Here is a 10,591-nt window from a genome sequence, read left to right on the forward strand (position 1 = left end):
TCCTTTCTTTCTTTCTTTCTTCATTTTTTTCTATCTTTCTTTAAAATTTTTAGGTTTATTTATATATATATATATTTTTTTTTTTTTTCTATAGAGATCTACATCTGATATTAGGACCAGAAACATACACACATTGCTATAAACAAGCATCCTTTTATGTTGTTGTTGTTGTTGTTAATAAAAATCATTTTTGTTCATTTTTGTTAGATGGAAAACTTAAAAACTGAAATTACAAATGTTGCCTTGTCAACTAACAGAAAAACAGTTTGTTGAAGTACTAAAATTACTCAAATTAAAATACAGTAAATAGAAAGTAAATAGAAATATAAAAAATATATATTGAATATTGACAATGATCATTTTAACATAGTGATATGCTAAAATGAGAAATTATTATTTGATCATATTTGACTATTTGGAGACCAGTGTTATTGGAGAAATTAGTTATATATTGTTTATAGTATTTATTAATTTTTTAAATTATTTAAATTGAGTTTTCATTTAAATTTGTTAGTCATTTTCTTGTGTTTTTGTCATTTTTATTAGATTTATTTCAATTCTGTTTTAAATACTAAAATACTTTCAGTTTTACTAAAATTACTTCTTCAGCTTATTTTATTATATTTGATTGCCAACGCAGAATTTATCATCTTCTTTTACATTCCCAAGTTTAAGTTTTATATCCAATCTTTCTTTCTTTTTTTTCCATTTCTTTCTTTCTTTTTTCATTATTTCTTTTTTCCTTTCTTTTTTCTTCCTTTTTTCCTTCTTTTCCTTCTTCCTTTTTTCCTTTTTTCTTTCTTTTTCTTTCTTTCTTTCTTTCTTTCTTTCTTTCTTTCTTTCTTTCTTCCTTTTTTCTTTCTTTCTTTCTTTCTTTCTTTCTTCCTTTTTTCTTTCTTTCTTTTTCTTTTTTCTTCCTTTTTCCTTCTTCCTTCTTTCTTTCTTTCTTTCTTTCTTTCTTTCTTTTTTCTTTCTTTCTTTCTGTCTTCCTTTTTTCATTCTCTCTTTCTTCCTTTTTTCTTTCTTTCTTTTTTCTTTCTTACTTCCTTTTTTCTTTCTTCCTTTTTTACTTCTTTCTTTCTTTCTTTCTTTCTTTCTTCCTTTTTTCTTTCTTCCTTTTTTCATTCTTCCTTTTTTCTTTCTTTCTTTCTTTTTTCTTTCTTACTTCCTTTTTTCTTTCTTCCTTTTTTACTTCTTTCTTTCTTCCTTTTTTCTTTCTTTCTTTCTTTCTTTTTTCTTTCTTTCTTTCTTTCTTCCTTTCTTTTTTTCTTTCTTTCTTTTTTTCTTTCTTCCTTTTTTCATTCTTCCTTTTTTCTTTCTTTTTTTCTTTCTTCCTTTTTTCATTCTTCATTTTTTCTTTCTTTTTTCTTTCTTTCTTTCTTCCTTTCTTCCTTTTTTACTTCCTTTCTTTCTTTCTTTCTTTCTTCATTTTTTCTTTCTTCCTTTTTTCATTCTTTCTTTTTTCTTTCTTTCTTCCTTTTTTCTTTCTTCCTTTTTTACTTCCTTTCTTTCTTTCTTTCTTTCTTCATTTTTTTCTTTCTTTCTTTCAAATTTTTAGGTTTATTTTTTTTATATATATATATTTTTTTTTTCTAGTTAGTTGTAGTTTAAATTCCAGTCCAAGTTTTTACGTTTTTCATCTATTTTTTTTTTTCAGTTATTCAAGTTTTACCAATTTGTAAGATTCCGTTTTGTTTTTCATCTCATATTTTATTTTGTTTTCATTGAGTCACCAAGAAATTTTGCTTTTAATTTTTTCATATTTTATTTTACTTTATTTTAATGATGTATTTTTGTGTTTATTTACTTTTTTTTATTTTATATTCTATTTCAGCTTTATTTCAATGAATAAAAACAAGTTTTAAGTTGTTTTTAATAGTTCTAAAGGTCATGACCTTTGTGTCCCTTAGGTTCCCATCAGGTCTGGCCGGAGTGGCAGCGGGGGGCGTCCCGGCGGGTTTAGAGGGTCTGGTTGCGGGCGGCGTGCCGCTGACCCACTCGCTGCCCGCAGGAAACCACCCGTCCCAGACGCCGTCCCCAAACCAGCCCTCCAAACACGGAGAGAGCAGAGAACAGCTGAGCGAGCAATAGCATCATCATCACAGTCTCTTTTATTACTTTCCTTTTATCACTTTGGAAAAAGTGGATGTTTTTAACCCCTCATCCACAGACTGGAGTTTATCAGTTTGACGTGTTTCTTTTCTCATCTCTTCCGTGTGAATAATTCAAATCAATCAGGCAATAGGACGAAAGTGATGCATCCAAGCCACGCCCACTCACCCATCCATCACGATGATTGACAGCTCAGCGCTCTGCTCTGATTGGCCAGGACTCTCAGATTTCAGCCAAGGAGTGAAACACCAAACGAAATCCTTCTCTCGTGTGTTTTGTTTGCATCTGTTCATCAAACTGTGATCTCTTCTAACAAACAGTTGCTTTCTCGTACCAGCAGATGATGTTTTGTATAGGTTTGGGCTTCATTAAATGACTCAGGAAAAATCTCACCTTCACTGTTGATTTTCTCCACCAAATCTTGTCCAAATTGTTGCATATGAAGACGTATTTTCTGTTGTTTGGCTCATGTTGGTATTTTTATAAAGCGACACATGGTCTCCAGGTGGATTTTGCAGCTCCGGTAGGTTTGTGTTGTTTAGATGAATGTCCTGTGATGTTCCTCATAGTCGCGTGTCTCTTTCATTTGGTTTGTTTGTCAGAAAGCGGATCTGATTTGGAAGTGGGAGGTCGTTTGTTTTATTGTGATTATTTGTATTTGTTTCTTGTATACGGTGAACGTTTAGCATCAGTGAAGATCAAATAAAACATGCAGGTTCAGAACTGGCTCTGTCTGTTTTATGCTCACTGGAGAATATGATTGTGATTCTGAACTCGTATCTCTCCATGCGTGATTCTCATTTATTTTGCATTCAATTCAATTGTTTATTTGCTTTAGTATTGTCAGGTTGTAATATTTGTAACGTTTTATTGATAATCATGTTGAGGTTTATTTTTAGCAAACTTAATTTTTAAAAGTCGGCAAACAAACTTTTTTTTATTTAACTTTCATAAATATATGTGACCCTGGACCACAAAACCAGTCTTAAGTCGCTGGGGTATATTTGTAGCAATAGCCAAAAATACATAGTATGGGTCAAAATTATTGATTTTTCTTTTATGTCAAAAATCATTAGGAAAATAAGTAAAGATCATCTTTTGGAACAAAAGAAAAAAAAATGTTTTTTTTTTATTTATATATTTGAACTTAAAATGTGTACTGAAAAATAAAAATCTAAATTTTTTAGTTAAAATTTTTAAATATTTAAATTTCAATGTTTAAATTTGAATGGTCTCAGTATAACTCATACAAACACAAAATGCAATGACTAAAAGACTTTTATTTTGAGATGAAACATGTTTTCATGTTCAGTTGTGTTTATGTTCAGTTTTTTTGATTGAGATATATGTGTATATATATATATATATATATATATATATATATATATATATATATAATTAAAAAAAAAATTCTTAATATTTTAGGCAAATTACTTTTTTATATAATATATTTTTTTATTTTATATATTTGCTAATATGAAATTATTTTTATATTTTACTAATATTGTATATTTTAACTTTTTCTTTTTTTACTGGAACAAAAAAAAAATATTTCTTTTGTATTTTTTATTTATATATTTGCATTGAACTGACTATATAACCAGCCATTTAAAAATTTAAAATGTTTACTGAAAATATTTTTTTTTAGTTTAAATATTTAAATTTAAAAAATGTTTAAATTTGAACGGTCTCAGTATAATTCATACAAACACAAAATGCAATGACTAAAAGTCTTTATTTTGAGAGGAAACACACATTTTCATGTTCAGCTGTGGTATATTCCGCACATGACTGATTATCTTGGCCAGCGTCAGACAGTCAAGTTGATGATACACAGGCCAACTTTTTGGCCAAGCGATGTTGCTTGGGCACTTTGCCATTGAGAATGGCCAACAAATTTCTCTCTGGATACTTTCGATCAGTGGTAGGCCCTGTCTGCCCACTCATAGCAACAATGCTCAAAAAGTTGCCCCAAGTATCATCAGCTTGAGTTGAGGAGGAAGCTCACACACGACTACAGCAGTGTTTTCTACTGGGCTCCAGACTTCTAGAGGTCGCTCTCGCCGTACAGCGCCGTAGAGAAGGCCGTGTAATCCAACGCCCCCGGGACTCCTTCAGGTCCTTTATAAGGAGGCATCCTGGAGATGCAGTACTCGGCCTGATCCGGAGGAAGCTCCCGACGCAGCTCATCCACCAGAATATACGGCTGCAAACAGGTATATAAATGTGGTTTATTTCACTCTAACATGAACTTTTAAGATTTATGTATATGCAAATACAAATTCTATGCATTTGGTTTACACCGTTTTAACAAAGTAATAAACTTGACGTAATATATATTTGTCAGTCATATGTAAACAAACAGGTTTTAGATTTTTTTTTTTTTTGGAAAAAATTAAATTCAAAAATAAAAAATTGTTTCCTTGTCGGAAACCTTTCTCTCATTAAAAAAATTCTCTTTCAATGTTTTAATTTCTTTAAATGTTTCTTTTCCAGTAAACATTTTTCTCTCCTCAAATCATTTTTATGTCATCAAAAACATTTTACTTTCTCTCTTTCAATTTTTTTTTCTTCTGAATCTTTTTTCTCTTTTCAAAGAGAATTTTTTCTCCAAAAATGTCTTTTCTCTTTTTTAAACTTTTCTATGAAGCCCGTTTCCATTTTCTCAGAATTGCATGATATAAACTCACAATTCTGACTTTTTCCTTAGAATTGTGAGTTATGAAGTCCCATTTCTGAAAGGAAAAAAATACTAATATGTTCTCAGAATTGCAAGTTTATGTCTCAAAATTCTGACTTGACTTGCAATTGTGACTTTATATCACAATTCAGAGAAAAAAAGTCAGATTTGCAAGATAAAAAGTTGCAATTATCTTTTTTTTTATTATTCTGTAGTGGAAACAGACTTTCATACTGTTCTCTGTTCAAAAACATTTTTTCTCTTCAGAAAACTTTTTTTAAAAATGAAATTCTCTCACAAATGTTTTCTCTATTCAGAAACCATTCTCTCATCAAAAAAAAAAAAAATCTCTTTCAAGTTTTTAATCTCTTTAAATGTTTTTCTTTCCCAAGAAACATTTCTCTCTTTTCTCTCTCTCTTTCTCTCTTCAAAAATATTTTTTTATCGTATCAAAAAAAATCCTTCTTAATTGCGACTTTGTATCACAATTCTGAGAAAAAAGTCAGATTTGCAAGATATAAAGTTGCAATTAACTTTAATTTTTTTTTCAGTGGTGCAAACAGACTTCCATACTTTTCTCTTTTCAAAAACTATTTCTCATCAAAAACTTATTTCTCTCTTAATTCTTTTGTTTCTTCTGAAGCTTTTGTCTCTCATCATCATCATCACAAAAAAAACTCTCATCAGAAAACTTTTTTTAATATAAAATTCTCTCAAAAAATGTTTGCTATATTCAGAAACCTTTCTCTCATAAAAAAAATCTTTCAAGTTTTTAATCTCTTTAAACGTTTTTCTTTCCCAAGAAACATTTCTCTCTCCTCAAATCATTTTTATGTCATCAAAAAAATATTTTTTTTCTCTCTTTAAAAACATTTCACCTCTTAAAAATAAAATCTTAAAAAAAATCCCTTTCAATAGCGACGTTATATCACACAATACTAAGAAAAAAAAAGTCAGATTTGCGAGATATAAAGTTGCAGTTATCTTATTTGATGATAACGACTGTTGTGAAACGACTGAAGGGGAACAGAATTTTCTCTGTTCAAAAACATTTTTAATACAATTCTCACAATTCTGACTTTTTTCTTGCAATTGCGAGCTTATTTGTGACCCTGGACCACAAAACCAGTCTTAAGTCGCTGGGGTATATTTGTAGCAATAGCCAAAAATACATTGCATGGGTCAAAATTTTTGATTTTTCTTTTATGCCAAAAATCATTAAGAAATTAAGTAAAGTTCATGTTCCATGAAGATTTTTTGTAAAATTCCTACTGTAAACATATCAAAATGTAATTTATGATTTGTAATATGCACTGTTAAGAACTTAATTTGGACAACTTTAAAGGTGATTTTCTCAGTATTTTTGATTTTTTTGCATCCTCAGATTTCTGATTTCAAATAGATGTATCTCGGCCAAATATTGTCCTATCCTAACAAACCATACATTAATAAAAAGCTTATTTATTGAGCTTTCATATGATGTATAAATCTCAGTTTTGTCAAATTTAACCTTATGACTGGTTTTGTGGTCCAGGGTCACATTTCTTGTAATTCTGACTTTTTTCTTTTGAAGGTTTTTCTCTCTCTCAAAAAAAAAAAAAAATCTCTTCAGAATTTTTTTTTTTTTTTTTAATTTCTGAAGAAAGAGAATAAACTTCTAAGACAAAGAGAAAAATATTCAAAACTCAGGAAGGATCAAAGACACTTTTTGTCAACCTTGAATTTTTTTCATGTTGTGGTTCAGGATTTCTGTGGGTTGTTGTGTATCTAAGACGTCACGTTTATTAGAGAAATCTAAACGGTTTAATTTTCTGTGTTGAGTGTGGTGAATCTCACCTTATCCGCAGCCAGTATCCTAAAGGAGGCGATGACCTGCTCCGACGTGTCCGTGTCTCCGGTCTCACGCGTCATGAAGTCCACAAACGACTGGAACGTCACCGAACCCGAGCCGTTGGGATCCACCAGAGACATGATGCGTGCGAACTCAGCTTCACCCTGCAGACGGAGACGCAGACAAACACTCATAATGTGTTCGAACACAGCAGATCTGCACTAAAACACTAGTTCTGCTGCTGTTCTTTTACCAAATCATAACCCATGGAGATCAGACAGGCTCTGAAATCATCCGTCTCCATGCCGCCCTTCTTCTTCTGAAAAAAATCAACAAACAAACAAACTTAAATATTGCATTTTCACATCATTGCATTTAATAGATTATCTTTTTAATCAAATATTTGCAACTGCTTTACAAGTTTTCATTGCATTTACACAGAGTGACAATATATAACACCAAACTTAACGAAACATTTGTAAGTTCTGTTTTAAAGGTAAACAGTGAGGTTGAGTTAGTACCTGTTTTAGTTTGTAGTGGTTTCCTGTTTGGTCAAAGTTAGCAGTCAAACCTTCAGTAAAAGTTTATTTTGGTTAATCTGCAGTAGTACAAACTAATATGAAATCTATTAATCAGGTTAATCAGGTTAACTCTAATAGACTAGTCTATTATGGTTAACTTAAACCAAAATTAAAAATTAAATGATTAAAAAGCATTTTTGGTACTTTAAAAAAAAAAAAATTGAACTGAAATAAAATTAAATATAAAAAACCTTTTTGCATTTTAGTTTACTTGATGTACTAAAATAACTAAAAATAAAATACAAATGTATAACTACACAGACATTTAAAAACAGCTAAAACTACTCAAATATTACTAAAGGTTTATCTAAAATTAAAATTAAAACAAAAATCTGAAATTAAAAAAAATTTAAAATCAGAATAACATTTTTTAATTTTTGGTTATTGAGGTAATAAAATAAAATGAATAAAAACTATATATACACAAATATATATAAAAAATAACAAAATACACTACAATTTAGATACACTTACAATTTTTAAATTTAAATGAGAATGAAATATACACAAATAAAAACTGTTTCAAAATATTAGCAAAATCTATAATAGTATATCAGTGATACTACAGTGTTACTGTTGCCAATTTCTTATTTTCTTTGAATTGTTGAGGTACCAAAATAAGTAAAACAATAAGTGAAATAAAATGAATAAAAACTGCATTAAATACTGTGTGAGTATATATATATATATGTGTGTATGTGAGATAAAGAGTTAATTTGCAAAAACAAATAACTTTGCTTTTATTAATCATGTTTTTATTGTGTTAGCTGTATTTTTTGTTTGTTAATATTTGTATTTTTTAAATTATTGTCTAGTAATATCCGTCATAATACAGTTTGATTGATATTACTTGGAAAACAGAATAAAAAACATGATTTTAGAACTTTTAAAAAACTGAATTATCTGTTTTATATATATATATATATATATATATATATATATATATATATGTGACCCTGGACCACAAAACCAGTCTTAAGTCGCTGGGGTATATTTGTAGCAATAGCCAAAAATACATTGCATGGGTCAAAATTTTTGATTTTTCTTTTATGCCAAAAATCATTAAGAAATTAAGTAAAGTTCATGTTCCATGAAGATTTTTTGTAAAATTCCTACTGTAAACATATCAAAATGTAATTTTTGATTTGTAATATGCATTGTTAAGAACCTAATTTGGACAACTTTAAAGGTGATTTTCTCAGTCTTTTTGATTTTTTTGCATCCTCAGATTTCTGATTTCAAATAGATGTATCTCGGCCAAATATTGTCCTATCCTAACAAACCATACATCAATAGAAAGCTTATTTATTGAGCTTACATATGATGTATACATCTCAGTTTTGTCAAATTTACCCTTATGACTGGTTTTGTGGTCCAGGGTCACATATATACACACATATATATATATATATATATATATATACATACTAAAAATTACAAAAACACTACAAGATTACTAAAAAAACAACCCTTGATTTAATTAAAAAAAAAAAAACAGTTATGTTTTTGCAAATAAAGTCCTCATATCCTCATATATATATATATATATATATATATATATATATATATATATATATATATATACACACACTACAAATGACAAAGATACTACAAGATTACTAAAAAAAACCCTTAATAAAAAAACTGTTATCTGTTTTTGCAAATAAAGTCTACATATATATATATATATATATATATATATATATATATATATATATATATTCAAAGAGTTTTCTTTATTTTCAGATAAATAAAGAAATCTATTGTAGGTTCACACTGAAGGCATCAAAACTATGAATTAACACATGTGGAATTATATTTAATTCTATAAAATATTTAATTCTATATATACTTCTGCACAACACAACTGCTGGTCCCAACCCCATTTATACGGCAAGAAATCCCACTTATTAAACCTGACAGAGAGCACACCTGTGAAGTGAAAACCATTTCAGGTGACTACCTCTTGAAGCTCATCAACAGAATGCCAAGAGTGTGCAAAGCAGTAATCAAAGCAAAAGGTGGCTACTTTGAAGAACCTAGAATATGACATATTTTCAGTTGTTTCACACTTTTTTGTTATGTATATAATTCCACATGTGTTAATTCATAGTTTTGATGCCTTCAGTGTGAATCTACAATTTTCATAGCCATGGAAATAAAGAAAACTTTGGTTCAAAGGTGTGTCCAAACTTTTGGTCTGTACTTTATATATACTAAAAATTACAAATACACCACAGGATTACTAAAACTAACTCAAATTAAAATGAAAATGGCAAACAAAAATAAAAAATATAAATAAAAGCTCTTAAACTAGAATCTCAAAGCAGTAATGTAGTGTGTTTGCGACGTTTCACCCGATCAAAGTGTGTGAAGGAGGATCTGAACTCGTTGAGCTGCTGTTGGCTGATTCCTTTGGCGTCGCGCGTCAGGATCTGCGTCTCGATCTCGTTGATGGTGCGAGCGATGGTGGTCAGCAGTAACTCCCATCCCACACGGATGTGCTGCGGCACACGGGACACGTGTTAGACAGAGTAATACACATCATATATATATGTGTGTGTGTGTGTGTACCTCCATAGTGTAGTTGGTGTGCTTGTTGTCGAAGATGAGCGACTCCTGGATGAGCTGATGGTCTCCCTCCAGCCGGTCGATGTTGGGTTTGTAGTTGACGATGTTGTGCTCGTATTGTTTGAGTTGGGTCATCTGATCCTCCAGCGTGCCGCTCAGATCCACAGAGCTGCGGCCGATCTCCTGAGAGAAATGCATGCAGAAAAATCACTAATTCACATCTCACACAGCTCTATATTATCATGCATTATGATGCAGCTGTCAAAATACTTTTGCAAAATCCAGTTGTTACTCACATAATGACCATGATATGTGGTGTTTGATTGATTAGTCTACATGTGTGTGTGTGAGACCTCCATGCGTGTCTGTATCCAGGGTCCGATGGCATTGGCTTGTGCTGCAAATTGTCGTCTGAATCTCTCATTGGCATGCTGTCTGGACAACTCTTCATGCAGAGAACCATCTCTCTGAGGAACCAACTTCTTCACCTACACAATATAAGCAATGGAATCTCAAAGTTTACAATGACTTACATTTATATATATATACATATACATTGTATGGGTCAAAATGATTGATATGTGACCCTGGAGCACAAAATCAGCGATCAGAAGTATATTTGTAGCAGTAGCCAAAAATACATTCCATGGGTCAAAATGATAGATTTTTTTATGCCAAAAATCATTAGGATATTAATTAAAGATCATATATTTTGTGAATTTCCTACTGCAAATATTTCAAAACTTTAATTAGTAACATGCATTGCTAAGAACTTCATTTGGACAACTTTAAAGGTGATCATTTTTTAAAACTTTC

General features: G+C 30.1%; 2 protein-coding genes across 6 annotated transcripts in view; one reads left to right on the forward strand and one right to left on the reverse strand.

Annotated features, from left to right (window-relative positions):
* The window catches only part of ctbp2l (C-terminal binding protein 2, like), a 65,242-nt gene extending 62,407 nt beyond the window's left edge, over positions 1-2,835 (forward strand). For 3 of the 5 annotated variants that reach the window (XM_073828475.1, XM_073828473.1, XM_073828476.1), the window contains one exon: positions 1,911-2,835. In XM_073828475.1, coding sequence (XP_073684576.1) covers positions 1,911-2,091 — 181 coding nt within the window. In that variant the 3' untranslated portion in view covers positions 2,092-2,835. The remainder of the gene's footprint in view (positions 1-1,910) is intronic. The other 2 variants (XM_073828477.1, XM_073828474.1) reach the window with 1 other exon arrangement.
* Positions 2,836-3,828: 993 nt separating this feature from the next.
* LOC141298440 (alpha-actinin-2-like) overlaps positions 3,829-10,591 on the reverse strand; it is a 35,527-nt gene continuing 28,764 nt past the window's right edge. Inside the window, exons 16-21 of the mRNA XM_073828961.1 lie at positions 10,129-10,263; positions 9,779-9,958; positions 9,562-9,708; positions 6,877-6,942; positions 6,629-6,787; positions 3,829-4,318 (exon numbers count right to left, since the gene is read on the reverse strand). Coding sequence (XP_073685062.1) covers positions 4,160-4,318; positions 6,629-6,787; positions 6,877-6,942; positions 9,562-9,708; positions 9,779-9,958; positions 10,129-10,263 — 846 coding nt within the window. The 3' untranslated portion in view covers positions 3,829-4,159. The remainder of the gene's footprint in view (positions 4,319-6,628; positions 6,788-6,876; positions 6,943-9,561; positions 9,709-9,778; positions 9,959-10,128; positions 10,264-10,591) is intronic.

The sequence above is a fragment of the Garra rufa genome, chromosome 22 (assembly GCF_049309525.1).
Source record: "Garra rufa chromosome 22, GarRuf1.0, whole genome shotgun sequence".
Lineage (NCBI taxonomy): Eukaryota > Metazoa > Chordata > Actinopteri > Cypriniformes > Cyprinidae > Garra > Garra rufa.